The sequence below is a fragment of the Ctenopharyngodon idella genome, chromosome 3 (genome assembly GCF_019924925.1).
Source record: "Ctenopharyngodon idella isolate HZGC_01 chromosome 3, HZGC01, whole genome shotgun sequence".
Classification (NCBI taxonomy): domain Eukaryota; kingdom Metazoa; phylum Chordata; class Actinopteri; order Cypriniformes; family Xenocyprididae; genus Ctenopharyngodon; species Ctenopharyngodon idella.
In genome coordinates, this window is record NC_067222.1 from 53,212,951 (window position 1) to 53,235,010 (window position 22,060).

General features: G+C 38.4%; 1 protein-coding gene across 1 annotated transcript; it reads left to right on the forward strand.

Annotated features, from left to right (window-relative positions):
* Positions 1 to 6,242: 6,242 nt before the first annotated feature.
* Positions 6,243 to 16,244, forward strand: LOC127508821 (E3 ubiquitin-protein ligase TRIM39-like). Its single transcript, XM_051887197.1, has 6 exons — positions 6,243 to 6,867; positions 9,080 to 9,175; positions 9,412 to 9,642; positions 9,720 to 9,742; positions 9,824 to 9,942; positions 12,219 to 16,244. The coding sequence occupies exons 1-6, from the start codon at positions 6,472 to 6,474 to the stop codon at positions 12,704 to 12,706; spliced, it is 1,353 nt and encodes a 450-aa protein (XP_051743157.1). The 5' UTR covers positions 6,243 to 6,471; the 3' UTR covers positions 12,707 to 16,244.
* The last annotated feature ends 5,816 nt before the right edge of the window (positions 16,245 to 22,060 follow it).

Genomic DNA, 22,060 nt, shown 5'->3' on the forward strand with positions numbered 1-22,060 from the left:
CTGAGTCTTTATAAGTCATTTAAATCTGAAAATTGAATGTGTATCTATGGGCCTCACAAATCACTTAAACATGAGGTCATGGCAACAAACACTGTCATTTCATAAGTCACAAAAACCCAAACATGTCCTCACAAGTAGCATCAAAATCAGGTCTGCCCAAAATATAGCCTTAGACAAAATCTCAACAGATGGATCTATTCCTTGAAGCATTGGTAGGAAATTATTTGATAACCAGGTCTGTTGGACCTTGGGAAAGGCATGTCCTAATATTTCACGTTTTTTTTTCACAAGTCCCGATATATCATGAAAACAAGTGTGTGTGTGTGTGTGTGTGAGACCTGGTGAATAAGTGTAGCATTTTGATTGGTTGTGTTTGGAAAATGAAAGCAAGTCACTTGCTGTTAGATTGTTGTGTTTTAGGTAGAGAATTGTGTGTAGTGTTTTAAAAAAGTATTTTATGCAATTGAAAACAGATTTTTGTCAAAAATCGTGTGACATGAACAGATTTTGTGTATAAGCAGTTGGAAAAAACTGTAATTAAGATGTTTTATGAGATCAGATTACGTCAGAGAGGATAATGTTTTACTGTACTAAATGGTGATATTTACAAGTACATACATATTTGCCACAAGTATGATTTTTAAAGGGAGTCTGAGTTCATCTTCCAATGACCAGCAGGTCCAGGCTTGGATTTGCTTAGATCAGCTCATTTCCTTCTTGGACCAGCTTTGATCAGTTTATGACCTTCTTGAAACAGCTTGGACCAACTTCGACCTGTTTATAACCAATTTATGACATGTTTCAAAACACAGCACCACAACAGCAGCGTTAACCAGCATGGGAATCGTATTGGTCTATGCTACTTTTTAGAAGCATAAAAACATAACATTGCAGTGAATGACTTGCTACATGTTTGCTCATGTAAAAATGTGTGCTTGTTGTTTATCACAGGATCTTGAGGGGGAGTAAATGACAGAATTTTCATTTTTCGGTGAACTATCCCTTTAAGTGTGTGCACATGTGTATGTATTTGTGCGTGTGATGAAACAAATAGCGTCTTTATATTTTGCTTATAATTGCTTCTGCCAAAAAAAAAAGATTTACACTGCCTTATTAATTTTATTAAAAGTAATATTTTACATTCAGCATTTTCCTATTAATGTCTGAGTAATGTTTTTCCCATGTGATTACAGATTCACAAAATGTATGCCTTAGGGATGAATCCTCTTCTTCTGTTGGGGAAGAGGAACGTGTCCGGGTCCTTCATAACTGACGGGATCACAGCTTATTTCTTTTTTTTATCCCCAGAGGAGGTGTCCATTGACACAATAAAGAACATTTTTACAAGTCTTCTAAAAGGTAACTGTGCTGCTAGAGATTTGTCATTTGTTTCACCTTAGTGAATGTCAGCCAGTCAATGTAGAGTTGTGCAGTTATCTGTATGACATTTGGAGCAATGGCTCCTTTCTTACAGAGCAGCCTTTCAGGTCATGTCAATATCAGGCTTGTTTTACTGTAGAAATAGACACTCCAGCTGCTTATTTTATAGTGAAATATTCTGCCCTGGACAATGGAGTTGAGAGTAACCACAGCATGTCGTCCAGCGGGGAAAATCGTGGTGCCAGCGATGGAGTAGGTGCCACAGTCTTTCATAAGGGGGATGATCCCAGTGGCAGCACTGGTGGAGAGGATGTTGTTACTTTAATCCTTACTCCAGTGGATGGGTCAGTCATCATCTATAGTTTGGAACCATATGTACACTGAACTGTTCATTAAAGAGTGTTTAGTTTTTGCAATGTACCATTAAACTGCATATGAATACTTAAAATACATTGGAAGATTGTCTTGGTCTTTTTAACTATTAACACACGATAAGAAATGTGACACACTGTAAACCTGAACAGTACTATTAACTTATAAAGACTGAGTACGCTGCAATTAAAGTCTGTTAAATCACTGATCTTCGTGGTGAAGAGTATGTCTGTGATTAGGTCAAGATGGGCTGTGAAACTTCAAGGCTATAAATACTAACAGTTCATTCAAGTAAATAGTCATAGTCTCTTTGATGGTTACATTAGTGCATTCTGGTGCTAACTAACACTTAACCATAAAGATTAGGTGTTAGTTTATTCAATATTTCAATTAAATTTTAATTACCAAATTTGTGTAGTATAAAATAATATTTTTTAGGTTCTACTAAAATAATCTTTTACTTAAATGTTTTGAGTATTCTGAATTTATTGGGTTTTATAACCACTGCATCAAAATAATTTAAAAAATAAGAAACATTACGTATGGTAAACAATAGTTCCCTTTCGAAGGGAACTCAACTCTGCGTTGAACACGCTTTGGGGAACGTCACACGTGACCTGGTGTCTGAAAGCCAACTATCCAACAACTCCAATCCCTATTGGCCGGCGACAGCCTATGATGTAATATGGCGCGACCTGGAAGTATAAAAGGAGCGCCTGGAGAAACAGTCAGTATCTTTTTGTCTTTCGGGTCTGTTCTGTGATTGCGGTTATATCGACTTCAGTAAGGGATTCTATAATATGCCTTACAAACGTTCAAGAGAGTGTGTTCATCCGTGTCCCAGGTTTTTGACACTTGATATACACATTTCTGGGTGTTTTCTGTCTAGAGAGGAGCGCGCATAGACAGTGCTTGAGGGCACTGTCTGTGTGTTTGTCTGTTGTTTACAGTGAGCGTCTCCCTATCGGGACGCTCCGTTCTCGTTCGGCACTCTTCCCGAGGGAAGGGGCCGCACGCGGATGGCTCGACGAGCGGTTCCTTTCTGTCCATGAATGCTGCAGCTCCCATAAACTTTCCATTCCTTCCTGATCTCTGCATTTGAGATCGGGAGGGCATGGAAAAACCCCTAGCTGTTCAGATTTGTATCTGAGCCAGACAGACGGGAGGAGGAAGAAGCGAGAGTGAGATGGGTGATCGATTGTAAACACTGTTGCGTTTGTAATCGATCCTCCAGCTACATAAGGGCGATTTATATCTACCCTCTCCTCTTCTTCTTTCTTCTCCTATATATATGTATGTTTATTTATATGCATGTATATATATTTTATATCATGCTCAGATACTTCTTATTGTCAGACTGATGGCTGGGCCCGCTTTTTTGGTTTGATAGTGAGAGGATCTTTTAGGCTTAAAAGAACCCTAGATTCTATCCAGCTTCTCACAAATGTATCGAGAGAACTATTTCAAATTAAACTGTGGTTTGATGCAAACAAACTATCTTTAAATATTACCAAAACCAAATATATTATATTTGGTAATCGACATATACATAATATTACAAACTTAAAGATTGATGATGTGGTTTTGGAAAGAGTAATGGAAATAAAATTTCTAGGAGTAATAATAGATCACAAATTATCCTGGAAACCACACATAACACATATATTGTCAAAAATGTCAAGAATTATTGCTATATTACATAAAATCAAGTATTTCCTAAACAAATTTACATTGTATATTTTGTATTGTTCTCTCTTAGTACCATATATGACCTATTGCATTGAAATTTGGGGGCATAGCTATAAGTCGAATACAAAATCTATATTTACTTTGCAAAAAAAAGCAATTAGGATTGTTAATTATTCCTCATTTAATGAATCAACTAAACTAATGTTTCTTAAATTTAAAGCACTAAAATTTTACGACTTAGTTAGTCTTAACACAGCTTTGTTCATGTACAAAAACAAATTATGCCAGCAAATATATTGTGTTTGTTTGAAATTAAGGAAGGTAAATATGATTTAAGAGGAAAGGATATGTTTAAAAAACCAGTGGTCAGAACTAATGTAAAAAAGAATTGTATTTCTGTTAAAGGGGTCGATTTGTGGAACGGTCTAAATGACGACTTAAGAGAAGTAACACTATTTTTCAGTTTAAAAAAATGTTCAAATCCAAAATATATATGAATTATAAGATGGAAGCTTAAGTTGTGTATTGTAATGTGTAAAAAATTTTTTGTAAATTGTAATGATGGAATTGTACATGTAATATCAGTTGGAGGGTATGTGACGCTGTAATAAGGGTAGGTGTAATAAGCCATGGTTTCAGCCTACACCTTTTCGGTTGATTCTGTTTATATTTTTATGTAAGTGAATCATACATTCATATGTTATGCAACCGAAATAAAAATTTTTCATTCATTCGCGACGTATCATTTATTGGTTGCTGAACTACTGTTCCTTGCGTAAACTAGGCATTCTATTTCATTCTTGTTTCAATATCCATGTAAAACATCATCCTTCACATGCGCAAAAATGTGTTTGGATAGGCGTTGCGTGCGCCGATTGGTACAGATGTACTCCTAGATGTACTTGAACCATTAAACTGAGCAGTGTTAACTTTGTCTGCATTTTAGTTTACATCTCACTGCCTCATCCAGAGGTAGCATCTGCTCGTCGCCCTTTTCTTACCAGTTGCCAAGAAGCGCAGTGTTACAGCAAGCCTATCCTTTACAGTGATTGCTTGCCTTAGTCTGGTGTCCTGTCGTGAAATGTGATCCACTTTTTCCACGAGTAGATTGAAGTCATTCATTCTCATTCTGAACATATTCCTGAACCCTTCATGGTCCTCTATCTGTTATTAGATTGCATGTGATAATAGTGAGCATGATGATACACAGTTTTTACGTTAATGTTTATTAACTGTTGTACCAGTTGTCATGGTTGTTAGTTTAGCTCTGGCTAATATGACAGACAGGGATAGCTGCATACTGTAATGGGCATGTCGAAAGGTGAAATGCTACAATTGTAAAGATCTTACATCACGTCCATCATCATAACAATCTGCAGATAACGTTACTTGTCTTTGCTGAAACTAAGTTTGTTCGACATGAAGCGGCACTTCTGTGGTACTTTAATGGTCTGTACAGTGCCTTTCAAGTCGAACAAGCCCACTTCCTTGTCTTCATGAGGATCGCAGCTTATTGTTGCTTATCAACGGCCGACACCACCGGAGTGCAAGCTCTAAAAATAGATTAATTTAACAAAGTTTACTCACCTCAAATTCTCTCTGTGGAGAACAAAGTCCATGATGCCTCTCCAGCCAGGACCTTACACTTTATTACACAGGTTACTAATGTTACACTGGTTATTACACAGGTTATTAATGTTTATAACTCATTAATAAATGGTTCACATGTGTTCACTTTACATTAAGGTTCACTTTCACAGGTTATTAATGTTTATAACTCATTAATAAATGGTTCACATGTGTTCACTTTACATTAAGGTTCACTTTCACAGGTTATTAATGTTTATAACTCATTAATAAATGGTTCACATGTATTCACTTTACATTAAGGTTCACTTTCACAGGTTGTTAATGTTTATAACTCATTAATAAATGGTTCACAGGTTTCCACTTTACATTAAGGTTCACTTTCACAGGTTATTAATGTTTATAACTCATGAATAAATGGTTCACAAGTGTCCACCCTACATTAAGGTTCACAGGTTACTAATACTGGAATTACATTTTTCATTATTAATATCTAATCAAGTTATGGTTATTATCTTATGTTTTATTTTCAAAATAAAGTTGGAATTTCATCTTTAAAAAAACAAGAAATCAGTTTTCATACACTGCTGTGGATAGGCATCATGATCTTTTTGGAGAGTATCATGGGTAAGACAGAAACTTCTGGTAAGCAAAATAGTAAGAAAAGTGGCAGTCATGAGATATTAATAAGAAAAGCACAAATACAACACCCTTCAGTCTAATTATGATAGTCAATTTTTGCTGCATCATGAAATAAACCAGGAATCTGGTTTTGAGTTAAATAAGTGCGAATAAATACATTTATTAAGCATTTATAACATATGAGTTAAAAACGGCTCACTATTTGGCAGGTATTGCATCAAAGTCACCCTTTTATTCATGCAGTTATAACTGCATTATTAATGATTTATAATGCATTTGTAAATGACTTATTACTCATTAACAAACACCTTTATAAAACCTTTTCTAAGGGAACATTAATGTAAAGTGTTACCAATAAGACACAAAAATAAATTGCCTGTTTTTATTATCAATATTTGTGTTCCCTTATGTGTTCTTTTTGATCTAATGTTTTTAGACTTATATTTGAGAGAGTATTAATGGTGTTTAATTTTGAATACATTTTGTTAAAAATGAACTTGAAGAAATCCTGGTGGTGTCGTCTAACCTGCTTGAACACACCCATGTGATCATAACAACATTAACCAGGAAGAGACTGTCTCTTTTCTGTCAAACTGGCTCTTGTGTCTCAACAAAAGCAATAAAGAAACAGCGATCAGTGAAGAATGAAGAAAAATGCTTTAAAGAAGAATTTTGGGCAAGTTTATTTCTAAACAGACAGCAGATCTTTGTGATTCTAATGGTGATTATTTTCTTAAACCGTCATTCAGAAAGTGAAAGTAAAAGTTGAAAGTTTAGACTGCTGCAGCTCAAACAGTGAGAATGGCTTCAGCAGCTGAAGATGATTATATTTGTCCCGTGTGCTGTGAAATCTTCAAGGCTCCTGTTCTTTTATCATGTAGTCACAGTGTCTGTAAAGAGTGTCTTCAACAGTTCTGGAGAATCAAGAAAACTCAGGAGTGTCCTGTCTGCAGAACAAGATCCTCAAGAGAAGAACCACCATATAATCTGGCATTAAAAAACTTGTGCGAGTCGTTCCTGAAGGAGAGAAATGAGAGACGTTCATCAGGGTCTGAGGAGATCTGCAGTTTACACAGTGAGAAACTGAAACTCTTCTGTCTGGAGGACAAACAGCCTGTGTGTTTAGTGTGCTTCACTTCACAACAACACGACAATCACAAATGCAGACCCGTCAGTGAAGTGGTTTCATCATATAAGGTTAGACAAATGTCTCTTGTTTCACATATGAAAAACAATAATTAGTCATAAACACGAATATCACATTCATGCACTCAATATTTCTCTGCTGTTTTAATCAACTTAATATGACATTTACTGTGCTGTTAAAAAGTATTTACCCAACCTGATTTGTTTTTGTGTCTCATGCTAAAATAGTTTTAGATCTTCAAACAAAGGCAACCTTAGTAAACACTAGAGATGCACCGATTCCATTTTTTAAAGACTGAGTACGAGTACAGATACTTTTTTCTAGTACTCGTCAATACCGATACCTATACATTTATTAATTTCTCTCTCTCTCTTTTTTTTGGTGATGTTGCAGTTTTCTAAGCACAACACAGTGAGACTAATGAATGTAGGACAGCTTCTTTATTATTACTCTGATGAAAAAAGTCATTTTTATGTGCTTGTCACAAACTTAAAGAACAAACATTTCAGTGCCCAATAACCTTCAAAGGGTTCATAATTCATAATTACCTATATATATATATATAAAGAGAAATTTACACGAGAGAGAGCGCTTCTGGTCTGTGTCATTCAGCGCGATTCCGCCTATCCCGCCTTCACTAATCGATAACGAATTGTGATTGAAAGCATGCAGTACAATGTGTGTGTTGTCATCATTAATTGTGAAGTATTTCTACACCTCTGAGGCTGACATTGTTTCTGCTGCTGCCGCCGGTGTCTCTGTGCACGTACAATTCTGTCAGTTTGTCACGTGAGGTATCGGTCTTTGGTATCGGGGGTATTTTTACGAGTACGAGTACAAGTACATGAGCTTGTTATCAGTGCATCCCTAGTAAACACGAAATACAGTTTTTGACAGCTATCACATGTGAATAACGAATTACCCCCTTAATGGGAAGCAATGGGAAGGTTTGATACTGTACCGAGTTTTTTCCATTTGAAGATAATGAGTCCATGAGCCTTTGAAATAGATTTGTAATTCTTCACAGACATCAGTTTAATTTAGACTGAAAACACATCTCTTCAACCTGGCATGCACAGCACATTATCAATTTCTATAATTAAAATAATGTAAAATAATTGTTAGCATTAAGTCAGCTGAAAACGGGAACACTTCCCATAACACCAGATGTACTCGTTACATCATTTGAAGAATGGCATTTACACTAATATTAGTCTCTCTGTTTATCTCGTGGTTTACCGTTGTTAACCGGATCTGGGTCATATCCAGATCAGGGGCCTGTACCATGATGGTAGTTGATCAAACTCAGGGTTAGTTTCAAGTTGACAAATCCAAACCACTCCAATCTGGCTGTGTTGGTACCATGATGCTGTTCATCAACTTTCTCTGTCAACTTTGATCCTGAGTCATTTTGCTCACATTTGATTGGTCCAATTTCGGTTTCAGATCTCTTTCACAGAACAAAACCTGCCCCAGAGCAGGTTAGCCATGGAGCATAAGTTACTATGGTGATGAACACCGCTAAAAGCTAAGTCACTTTCACGGTACCTAAAGCCCAGTATTGGAGCAAACTAATCTGAAATTTACCTGGCTAGCCAGCTAATCTGGCTTCATGGTACAGGCCCCAGATGAAGGACCTGCGCCTAGACACAACAACAACACAGCCCTAAAGTGTCAGCAGAGATTGAGTCAACTAGATCATCCACTGTGAAGGTCTCATCGACACGACAGCCAGTGGCACAGTTCCTCAACAACCGTCCATACCTGCGTGATGAATACGATCCTCAGCTGGATGGAACTGGATTAAATATTTTGAATATTCTGATCCCAATCTGACTTCTGACCTGTAATGACACCTGAATCATAATCATACACTGTTTGTTTGTTGGCCAGAGGAGAACTGGCCCCCCGACTAAGCCTGGTTTCTCCCAAGGTTTTTTTTTCTCCATTTTGTCACCTGATAGAGTTTAGGTTCCTTGCTACTATTGCCTCTGGCTTGCTTAGTTGGGGACACTTATTCATCTTAATATTTTAATGCAAATTTTAATACATTTCACACAGGCACAGTTGGACTGTACTTTGTGTTTACTCAGGTTAGCTTTGTTTTATAGTAGGTTCAAATTTCTGAATCAATTTAGTATGAGATGTATACAAAAACAAAGAAATCAGGATAGGGCAAATACATTTTAACAGCATGACTGTATTGTCTTCCCTTCTTCTCCACTGTAATCTGGTGTTTTATGTACTTTTGTTAAATTCTAGGAGGAGCTCAATACAGCACTGAAGTCCTTACAAGAGAAACTTCAACACAAGAAAAACATTAAAGGAGAGTTTGAGAAAACAGTTCAACACATCGAGGTGAGGAAACAGAATCAAGGGTCATTTTCATCACAGCTGTAGGATCACTTTATACAGTTATGATCTGATATATTTAATATATTTGATTCCGGTTTATTATTTCTGTAAATGATGAGCAGCGATCTGCTTCTGGATCCATTAAATGTTGTGTATCTGAGTTTATCTCTGATATGAATGATGTTTAGTGTTGAGATGTGTTGATTGAGATGATTGAAGTGAATGTGATTTGATTTCAGTCTCAAGCTGAGCACACAGAGTGTCAGATTAAACAGCAGTTTGAGAAGCTTCATCAGTTTCTCAGAGATGAAGAAGAAGCTACAATCACTGCACTGAGGGAGGAAGAGGAGCAGAAGAAGCGGATGATGAAGGAGAAGCTGGAGGAGATGAACAGACACATCTCAGCTCTTTCACACACAATCAAAGACATGGAGGAGATGATGAAAGCCAATGACGTCTGCTTTCTGAAGGTCTGATTTCAGATCATTGGTTAATCATTGGTTCATTGATTGAGTTCTTGATGATAAATGGTGTGTTTGTTCTGCAGGAGTTTCCAGTCTCAAAGGAAAGGTGAGTGATCTGCTCCTATCTCTGGTCTCTCTGGTTCTGATCCAAAGCCACTGCAGTTCTGACTCCTGAATGTTCTTCCAGAGTTCAGAGCTCACAACCGGATCCACAGATGGCTTCTGGAGCTTTGATTCATGTGCCACGTTACTTGGGCAACCTGCCGTTCAGAGTCTGGAAGAAGATGCAGGACATCGTCCAAAACAGTGAGTCTGACGGCAGAAGATCTGTGCTCTTACACATACACTGGAAATGATGGATGGGTGGATAATTAAAGGTGCTTCATGACACAAACTGATGGATGGATGGATAGATCGCAAACGCCTTTAGATTAGACTGACCAAATATGATGTTGATCTGATAAAATCTCTAGGAGGAGTTCGTTAAAGTACAACATGTAAATGGCAAAAACTGCAAACATTTTGCAGAGAAAATTCAAAATATCTCACTTCCTGTTGGGTTTTCAGATTTTGCACCCATGGACTTTTTTGTAGGTATTGGGCTGTTACATGTGTCTACTGAATTTCATACCTGTACGTGAAACGTAGTGAAACTGAAATTTTGTAGGTGGCGCTATCGAGCCATTTTGCCACACCTAATTTTAAAACTCATGTCAGACGTAAATTTTCACCACTTCTGACGCGCATGCAAAGTTTCATGAGTTTTCGAGCATGTTTAAGCCCTCAAAAATCTGATTAATTTCAGAGAAGAATAATAGACCAAGCAATTACAATAGGGTTTTCACACCATCTGTGCTTGCGCTACGTTTCACATACAAGTATGAAATTTGGTAGTCACGTCACACTACATGTCAATATTCAGTTATAGTAATAGTGCCACCTGTGGGCAACAGGAAATGTCATGTTTTACACTGTGATTACCTCCTTATAGAGATTTAATCAGATCAACATCATATTTGGTCTGTCTAATCTTAAGGCCAATTAGTGATGTTAAATTGCAAAGATCTTGAGGGGCGTGTCCATAGCGGCCTGACAAAGTCTGATGTTTTGCCATGTCACAAGAGGTTTTTGCCCCAAACTTCACATGTGATAAGAGTCCTGGCCTGAAGACAGCTACATGCCAATATTCAGTTAGTCATAGCGCCACCTGCTGGCAACAGGAAATGGCATGCTTTACACTGTAATTCACTCCCAGAAACACATTTCAATATGCCACGAAGTACCAAACATGCTAGAACACTTAGCTAAGTGCTAATGTGTGCAATTAACGCCATGAAACAGGAAGTTGTTTGTTTTAGTAGCCTAGGCTAAATAGTTTACCAATTATATTTAAAAATATCCTTAGTCCTCCAAGGTTTATAATGGTTGTGAATGGCTGCCCAAATTTTGAAGACAAAAAAAAAAAAAAACATGCATCATCCATTAAAAAAAAAAAATAATAATAATAATAATAATCTATAACTCGTAGTACGTCATGTCATTGTGTAGTTAACGGAAGTTAACGTTTTTCAGACATAGGTCGGATGTTTATGGCTGTCGCGTTGGAAGCTTGTTATTTTAGTTTATAAAGTTTTAAATAAGGATATTTGTCGTACACAAATGCATCAATTCACTTCAGAAGGCCTTTATTAACCCCCTGGAGTCGTATGGATTCATTTTTTCATGGATGGATGCTCTTTTTTTTGTTTTCAAAATTTGGGCAGTCACAAGCATTATAAACCTTGAAGGACTAAGGATTTTTTAAATATATCTCTGATTGTGTTTGTCTGAAAGAAGATAGTCTTATACACCTAGGATGGCTCGAGTGTGATTAAATCATGGAATAAATTTCATTTTTGGGTAAACTATCCCTTTAATCAACCAAGTCAGTGTAACGGTGAAGGGATAGATCAAATAGGCCAATTCTTTGCCCAACCACCAGCTGGTAGCAGGAAGTGTGGCAAATACAAATCACTGACATTGTCCTCCTATATTTATATACTTAAATGCATATTGCCCCCTGTAATGAGGAGGCGGAAGCCGAGTTGGAATCCATGTGCTGAAGTTTATTAGGAACAGTCCAAAAGAAGCGTGAAGCCAGGCAAAGGGTCAAAACCACAAAAACAGTCCAACAGGCAAACAGGTTAAAGAGGTAATCCAAAGGCTGGTGTCGTAAAGGCAGGCAAGATGGTTAAACACAAAAACAATCCAAACATAGTCACACAGTCAGAATTCAGGTGAGGGCTCCCTCTGCTGGTGTGGCATTACACCTCCCCCCCCCCCCCCCCCCCCCCCCCCCCTTAACTTTCCCTAAGTATCAGTTTCTCTTGATGGACACAAATGTCTAAATCACACATGTAATGTTTGTAGTTTATGCCGTTAAACACCGATGATAAAAATGAAACTATTCAGAGGATCGGAGATGTCTGATGTGTTTGATCAACAGGATGAGTGTCATAATTCATAATAATAAGTGTTGGGTTCACTCTTGATCATTATATGATCATCAGAATTAAAGCATCTGTTGATTTGTGTCTCATCAGGTCCTGTGATTCTGGATCCAAACACTGCAAATCCATGGCTTATCCTGTCTGATGATCTGACCAGTGTGAGAAACTGCAGGAACAAACAACCTCTTCCAGATAATCCAGAGAGATTTGACTTCTATCCCTGTGTTCTGAGTTCAGAGGGTTATAACTCAGGAAAACACAGCTGGGATGTGGAGGTTAAACAGAGTCAACGCTGGTGTCTTGGAGTAAATACAGCATCAAACCAGGGGAAGGGGTGTGATTTCTTTAACACTGATGTCTGGAGTGTGGAGTATCATATGTCAGGACGGTATATAGGTTCTGGTTTTCGTGTTAAACGGAAGGTTGATCGTGTGAGAGTTTATCTGGACTATGACAGAGGAACGGTGTCATTCTACGATCCTGTAACTAACACACATCTACACACATTCACAACCACCTTCACTCACACACTCTTTCCATTCTTCTATTGTTTTGACTCTCTGAGGATTATAGTGAATTAGCTCAAATGGTGAGGTATATGGGTCAATGACGTGACGCTCATTTTTTTGTGTCCATATAGTTTAATTCAATTTAAAAGGGTTAAAATTGTAAAATAAATTAGCAAATTAATTGCATACATTCTCTCTTTTGAGGACCAAGTTTAAAATGTATGGTTTTAATCAATTTTGAGAGAATATTTGGGGACTGATTGCAAAAACGTCAATGTGGTGTAACCGTAAAAACTTTGTACCAAATAATTCATCTTGTTTAAAAAAGGTGAAATTCTCAATAAAACCCCATATCAGCTAGCTTGGCATAATCTTACATTAGAACAATTTAATAGTATATAAAAATAAATTGAACACCATTGTTCTGAATATTATAAATAATTTGGGGAATCATAGGAGTCAAGTCAAATTCGTGAAGTGTCAAGGTGGTGTAACCACCATTCAAGGAGCCATTTTTTTAATATTGAGCAAGAAGACCATGTGACAGGAAATTATATCACAGAGAATGACCCCTGGTGAGACTAAGTGCTGCATGCAAAAGTTAGTAACTGTCTTTAAAATATGAGATAATTTGACATTTTTAGGGTATGGTCAGGTATTCTTAGGTATACATGTCAAATGGTATGACCCCACAAATACATTGATAATTCATCATTATTATAAAAATGTGTATTAACTTTAAAAATTACATTTGAAATATTTCCACCAAGGCCATGTGCTTGAATAGGTGTCCATGATAATACCTGTCAAATTTGATTTTAAATTGAAATGTCAAATGGTGTAACCGGTTACACCATTTGACTCCTATTACAAGCCTTTCTTTTAGGGGCCAGTTTAGTCAAATATCACTAGTTTATGATGCTGATTATAGATGTAATATAAACTAACCTACTATTTGGAACTATTTTCAAGTGTTCAATGTAGGGCTGGGCGATATGACGATATTACCACGAAATAAAAAGTCTATCGTTAGAGACTTTGCTATATCGTATATCGCAGCAACATTGCACTGTTGACACTTCAGAGTGATGAAATGTATGAATGAGAATATAAAGAGCAGGACGTGCTTGACGTTAAAAAGAGTTATAAGCACAATATATCCTGAAAAGGAACTCGGTGCAGCGCTCATTCTGACTGGCACACTGCCAAAGTGCGCGCACAGAACATGCCTCTCTCAAAAGGCGATCGTAAATTAGGGACGTGGTCCAGGGGCGATTCTAGGGTCAGAGCTTTAGGGGTGCTGAGCACCCACTGCCACCACCCACCCTCTTTTCACACAAAAACAAAAAATATGTTACAAAAAGTAAATGTAATATAGGCTACTTAATGCCAATAAGTTAGTATAGGAGTATGAGTAGTTACTGTTTTGCTTGCCACTATTCACTATATGTCAATTTATTGTTGTTGTTTCCTCACCTGGTTCTTCCTGCATGCTCTCCCTTTCCCTTTCTCCTTCTCCATCTCCTTCTTTCCCTTGGCACTAACAATCATACACAAATATATTATAGGCAGGAGAGTTGAGGTCAGCTTGTCATGTCACAAAAATGTTATGGATGTTAAATGTTAAAGCAGCAGAGGAGAGTACTGCTTCACTCACTGAAGGATCTTCATGCACAGTACAATGCAACAGTCAAGAGACACCTGAAATTGTCATATAGACAATTTGTGAGATATTGCCCCTTTTATGTAACACCAGCAAAAGACACTGACAGAAATACATGTGCTTGCATAGACCATGAGAATGTCGAGCTGCTTGTGGACAGATTGCACCAGAAAGGCATTCTTCTCACAAACAGTATTTCAGAGTTGCTAGCAGTTATTGCATGCAATACTACCACCAAGCATTGCATGTATCGCACCTGTGCTAAGTGCTGCTACAACAAGATTGAGTTTGAAGGACCTCTGGAGGATGCTGAAATTACATGGCAGCAGTGGTCCAGAGTAGTCACATCTGAAGAAGAGAACACCTTCACTAACTTTGCAAAAGTCACACAAACCGGAAAGTGTGAAGATCTGTTCGCTTTGCTCAACAAGAAGCTAGACTCTCTAGCTAAGCACCATTTCAATTGGCTCCACCAAGCCAAAACACTCAGAGAGCTGAAAGAAACACTACGTGAGGATGAAGTCTGCATTCATGTAGACTTTTCTGAGAACTATGGCTGTAAGCTCAGCAGTGAAATTCAGGCTTTCCACTTCGGTGGCAGCCGCAAGCAGGTTACAATCCACACCTGTGTGGTGTATACGGCCTCATCATCCTTCTCTTAAGCCACTCTATCTCCCTCTCTCCGCCATGATGAACGTGCTGTATGGGCACACATGGAGCCTGTATTGAGGGATGCCATAGCCAAATGTAACACACCGCCTTGTACTCTACATATCATCAGTAATGGACCAGTGACCCAATACAGGAACAAGAAAAATTTGTATCTACTCAGCACAGTGCCTTTTCTATCTGGCTTCCAAAAGGTCACTTGGAACTTTAGTGAGAAATCACATGGGAAAGAAGCTCCTGATGGAGTAGGTGGGGCTGTAAAGCGCACTGCAGATACAGCAGTTCAAAGAGGCACTGAGTTGCAAACAGCTGAGGAACTTTATAAATTCCTGAAGGATCAACACTCTACCATCAAATACTATTGGATATCGGAGGAAGCCATCGCAAAGTATGATGAATCTGTCCCAAAAAATGTCCCAGCTGTAAAAGGTACACTGAAGATTCATCAAGTAACCTCTACAGAACCAGCTGCAATTCAGTGGAGGGAAATTTCATGTTTCTGTGCAAGACCTGGTATCTGCAAGTGCTATGATCCATCTACAGTAGATTTCCGCAACCTATCAGAGAACCTCCCCTCAACAGCTACCAACTGTTTGCCAGATCTGCAAGGCAAGTTCATTCTGGTCAGATATGACAGTAAGCCTTTTGTGGGACAGGTCATCCAGGTGGTGGGTGAAGAAGTAGAAGTGAGCTGCATGCAACAACTGGGTGGGAAGAATGTCTTCCGCTGGCCTCATCCACCTGATCTCCTATTCTACTATGTGTCCGATGTGCTGCACATAATATCTGAGCCAGAACCTTTGAACTCACGTCATTCAAAACTCATGACTGAGGACTGGAAGCAGTTCCAAGCACACACAGCCTGAAAATCTTCTGTCACACTGACACACTTTTCTGGACAGGAATAAGACTTAAATGGAAACAAGTCAAAGTACACTCAGGCTCCTAAACACACATTCCCTTTCACCCCATGCCTAATTACACATGCACATACACAACATTTTTGAAGATATGATTTTACCCTGATTTGTTGTTACCAGTTATTGTAATTGTAATTAGAATACAAGATATGAGTTCACTGTGATTTCTTGTTATGAGATATTGCTCCTTAACTCATACAAGACATGAGTTGACTGTTCATCACTCTGATGATTTGTTATCAGATATTGTTTCCTAACTGTAATTACAACACAAGACATGAATTTGTTCATCACTATGATTTCTTGTTGTCAGACAGTTTTTCAGTACCAAAAAAAAAATAAAACCAATTCAGCTGAACTTGTTGACTCTCATGCTTGATTTTCAGTGTCAATTTCTTCAACAAACAATGGATTTTGACTGTAGAAGCAATCTGGTCAGGTGGTGTAACCGATTTGTGTCAATTGGTGTAACCAGTATTTTTCATAAAAATATAATTATATACAGAAAAATTGATGTGGACTAAAATGTATTCACCTAGTTTAGTGTAATAACATAGTTTTTAACAATTTTTACATAATTTGTCAAAGATTATTTAGAAAACAGGTGTTTTCAGCATATGTCCCACCAAATCTAGCAAAAACACATTAAAATTTACATTTAGACGTAACTCTAAAAAAAATAATTTTTCGTTTGATATTTTAAAATTAAGTATTTATTTCTATGAGAATGTTTACATGCCATCTAGGTGGATAAAATATTTATTATTTTTCATTTTCAGGTACATTCATTCTTAACTTTCGTAAAAAATGGTGTAAATGTCATTTTTATTTACATAAAATCAACACAAATACACTATATACATTTTAACATACCTGACGCATGCTTTTAAAACAAGTTTTAAAAATATTTTTAAATTTATCATCTTGCCGCACCATTTTTGTCACTGACCTATAAACACATTTAAATAAACATTTATGTAGATAAATGAGTAAACTCCGCTTCTCTGAGTGCGCTCCCGTGGCCAGAGGATGCAAAAACTGGCTGAGATAAGTGCTGGATGTGAGCGCAGCACACACTACAGAACGAGAGAGATGGTAGTCTAACTCAAAGGCTATCTCAATATTTAAAAAAAAGTTGTGAGCTGATCACATTGAGGGATACTAGAAGAACAGTTGGTAAAATCAGTCACATTAATACCAGCTTCAACAAACTATATTATTTGCAATTGTACTCTAGAGTTTGTCATTCCCGATCCCCTGTAATCATAGCTAAAAACAAAATGCTTTTTTTTTTTTTTTTTTTTTTTTTTTTAGAAATAATGAAGTGTTCAGAAAGAACTAAAGAAGGAAAATATCAGAAAAAAGTGGAGGAACATTTACGTCTCCTTGAAAAGGAGTCTATGATTGATGATTTGTTGGCACGTGATTCTGAAAAGGAATACCCACTGGATGATTTAGTGCAGTGGTTCTCAACCGGTGGGGCTCTCCCGGGGGGGCGCGAGTAGGCTACAGGATGGGAGGAAAAAAAACTGAAAAAAAAAAAATTGCAAATTTTCACTAAACTACTGTCATAAAAAGTTATAGTTTTGTATATACATAACTCCTGAATAAAATTAAAATGTGTTTGGACTGATTTAAAAAAAAGTTTTGAACAAATTTGATTGGTTTGTCGATAGTGAGCGCAAATGCAGGTGATAAGCGGTTTTATTAAGCGATTATTGAGTCGTTCATTCACGATTCGTTCAAACGGCCGATTCATCAAGAATGAGACAGATGTTTGTGAATGGGTCATTGAATCTTTGACTCAAACGATTTGTTCAAAACACTGAATCATTCAAAACACGATTGAGTGTTGCTGTGAGATGCGCTATGTTGTGATCTTTGTTTGGATTCATCGGATCTATTTTCGCTGCTAAAAAAACCAAAACAGTCATTATTTCGTCTAAAATGTAAGTGACTTAATATTATTAACTTGTTTGTTGAACTGTCATATCAGTGTCACATTTTCAATCGCGAGGTGATGGTAAATTAAGTGATGGTCAGTTGTCAGCTCTCTTGGTCGTCAGGTCGTGTGATGTATGTTGCTGAACTGTATTCAAATGTTATAAATATAAAAACACCACATTTTGAAATTTAACTGCAGTATGTCAGTTGAGTTTATTTGTGTGTGCTGCGCTCATAGACTTTAGAAAACGGCGCTCATTTGTTTGATTTCTCCTCGAGAAGCTGCGCAAGCCTCAAAAGTTTAAGGTCCTTGCACCCTGACTGAGTCCGAAACTGTCGTATTCGTTTTTTCATATTCGTCATTTGGTGGCTCTCAATTGTCAAAAACACCCCTCAAAATATTTGCTACGGATGCGAAAAATGCAGAAAATCAAACCATCTGAATTAATTTTCATGACGGACGGAAGTTTCAGAGGCTGCAAACGTATAAAACGTGAGGTTCAGTTTTACGTGAGGTGCAGTTTGGGTTTACAGTCACGGCTGATCTGAGACCTCAGTGTGTCGCGTGTGCCGAGGTGCTGGCAAACGACAGTATGAAGCCCTGCAAATTAAAAAGGCACCTCGAAACAAAGCATGCTGGCATTAAAAATAAACCGCCTGAATATTTTAAAAGAAAGCTTGACGGCCTCCATCAGCAACAGGCAACCATTTCAGTACACAGCACTGTGTCTAAACAGTGTTTGGAGGCATCGTATGTAGTGGCCAAAAGAATCGGTAAACTGGGTAAACCGCATACAATCGCCGAGACTCTCATTTTGCCGGCAGCACAAGACATGTGCAGAATAATGATAGGCGATAGTGCAGCAGCCAAACTCGGAGCAATACCCCTGTCCAATGACACAGTCGCTAGGAGAATTGTAGACATGTCCAATGATATCAGAGAGCAACTGATAGAGTTCGTAAAAAAGAGTCCTTACTACGCACTGCAGCTGGATGAATCCACTGATATTGCTGGGCAGGCACAGCTCCTCACCTATGTCAGGTATCTGCGGGACAAGGCGATTGAGGAGGATGTCCTGTTTTGCCGGCCTCTTCAGTCGCACACTACAGGTGAAGCCATTTTCAATGTCCTTGAAATTTTTATCCGTGAAAATGGTTTGGCTTGGGACCGATGCGTTGGCCTATGCACGGATGGTGCGCAGGCAATGACGGGGCGTGAGCGTGGCCTAGCTGCTCGCGTTCAGCAAGTAGCTCCACTTGTGAAATGGACACATTGCATGATCCTTCGCAAAGGCACTAGCTGCTAAAAAAATGCCGGTTCTCTTTGACTCCGTGCTGAACCAATCTGTGAAAATTATAAATCTCATCAAATCTCATCTTGTTTGGGGTCCTCTGCCAGGAGATGGGGTCTGGGCACGAACAGCTGCTTCTGCACACTGAAGTTCGCTGGCTCTCCAGGGGGCGGGTGTTACAGCGGTTGTATGAGCTGCGAGAGGAGGTGAAGTGGTTTTTGACAAATCATATCAGATCTGGCGAAGCATCTGGATGACACTATGTGGCTTGCGTCTCTGTCCTATTTTGTCGATATATTTGACCGCTTGAATGGCCTCAACCTGTCTTTGCAAGGCTGCGAAACTCATATTTTGCTCCTTGCAGACAAAGTGCACGCCTTCACACAAAAACTAGACCTCTGGCATGGCCGCATCAGTCGAGGGAACTGCGACATGTTCCCCAGCCTCGCAGACTTTATCACTGATGCAGGCACGTCACACGATTTCTCCTCCCTATTTCAATCAGCATCTGAGCACCTGTCAGCAATGAGAAAACAATTTGCGACATACTTTAAAGAGGATTATCGCTCTTTTGCGTGGGTTCGAGATCCGTTTGTGTGCACAGCAAACGAGCTATCAATTGATATGCAGGAACAGCTTATTGAGCTGAAGAGTGACAGTAGACTGAAGGAACTCTTCAGCTCCTGCCCTCTTTTGTCATTCTGGGCAGCATTGATGCAGGAATACCCTCAACTCTGTGACTTTGCCTTGAAGATTCTCCTTCCTTTCGCGTCGACATGTTTGTGTGAGGCAGGATTCTGAGAACCCGATTTATAGAATGGTCTGTCTATACATTAATGCAGGAAAGTCTGTGTTCTGTGGGGAAAATGCAGGAAAGATGCACGTTTCTGTGTCTCTTCTCTCAATGTGGCAACCACATTCTTTAGCGCAATAAAACTTGTAACTGAGAACTTCTCGGGGGATGGGGGACAGGCCCCAGAGTGCTTTAAACAAGTTTTGGTTACCTATAACAAATAATTGTGTCCGATTTTTCTCAGTCGTTACATAGAGCACGGCTGAACCTCTGACTCTATTAACCAAAACTCTACCTCGAGACTCAGGGAATAAGAAAACTGGGCGCGGATGTGGGGCACTGAGCACCCACCGGCAGAAACATATATTGGTGCCTATGGGCTTAATCATTAAATTTGTAGTCGCTAACAACGTTACCCCGTTTGCACAGGGAGCGTGCCTTGCAACCATGGAGACATTTGTGAGAGGCGCACCCATGGTACGGCAGCAAAGTTCCTTGATTATTACGCCAGAATGAGAGTATGGTTCCTAACCATATCGGCCTAGAAAGTCACAACTTTTCATTTTCTGTCGGTCTTAGTACACGATGTAACTAGGTACAATGTGTGTTTATGATAGCTAAGTCCTCTAAAGGAGGGAGAGGGTTTTCACATTTGGCTCATAAACTCTGGAATAGCCTTCCTGATAATGTTCGGGGCTCAGACTCGCTCACCCAGTTTAAATCTAGATTAAAGACGCATCTGTTTAGCCAAGCGTTCACATAATGCATCTCATATCAGATCAATTGCACATGACTATCTTTGCTTAATGTTATGAACAGCAGCTAATTATTCTCCATTTGCTTTTCTGTTTTACCTCGGGACACCCGAGACTAGAGAGTACATCAGTTTCAGTTTGGATCCAGCCTCTTAAGAAGACCTCAGATGACCAACACCTTTGAAGAGACGGCGCCAACTCCTGCGAGGACTTCAGAAGACGCAACATCTGGATCAACACGCACATTCCTAAATTTCTATACATCCTAATTATGTAATTCATTTTTCCAGAAGCTCATTGCTTTTACCTTCAGTTAAACTTCTAACAGTGATTGTAAATTAATTGCCTAAATTATTACATTATTTGCTAACTGCATTCTTTAAATTGTAATGTTGACATGCATTCTCTGTAAAGCTGCTTTGAAACGATATGTATTGTGAAAAGCGCTATACAAATAAATGTGAATTGAATTGAATTGTGTTATTTTGCGGCACATTTGCATCATCCACGTGACAGTGAACATGAACAATAGTTTTTAAACATTGCATTGTTAGTTTTACTTTGATTATGTTTCTAACATGTAGGGCTGTGAATCTTTGGGTTGACAGTGAATTTATTTGATTATTGATTCAAAAGTTACTTTTAAAAATGCATTACAATATTGTGTTACTCGCTAAAAAAAATGAACTAATTGCATTATTACTTACTTTTAATGAAAAGTAATGGGTCACATTACTTTTGCGTCACTTTTACTCACCTGGGCTTCACTTACTTGTGTTTTTTTAAATAACAAAAGTTCTACAGTGTAAAAGATTATTATTGTGTGCATAAAGATAAAAATGCTTTGGTGGAATCCGGCTTGTCCCGTAGAAGGTCTCCTCGTGCATTAGCAGATCTGTTTCCTCACTAGAAGCGTTCAGTTTTCCACCTGCAAATTCTGCCATGTAAATAGCGAGTCCACCATGGCGCAAGCGCAACTGGCTTTTAAAGGGAATAGGAGATGAAGCTCTGATTGGTTTATTGCATGTTACACCCAAAACACACCCATGACTCATTAAGAGAATAGGGACAACCCTTTTAAACCATGCATTTGGTGCGCCGACCATTTTTCTTGTCGTTAAACTAGCAAAAGTGGATTCAGACATGCCCTAAGTGCACTTGCGCCATGTGCTTTAGACCATGTGCTTAGATCATTAAAATACGGCCCCAAAAGTGAAATGAATAAGCCTCAGGCTGAAAGAAATGCATACCTTACAGTAGAGGGTGCAGCTCTTTCAGCTGTGCCGCCGTTGTGAATTGAAGAATCCAGACGCAGTAAAAAGTTCAATAGTCTTACGTTAGCAATAAAAATGTCATGTGTCAGTAAAAATGACTGTTAAAAACACTCCTG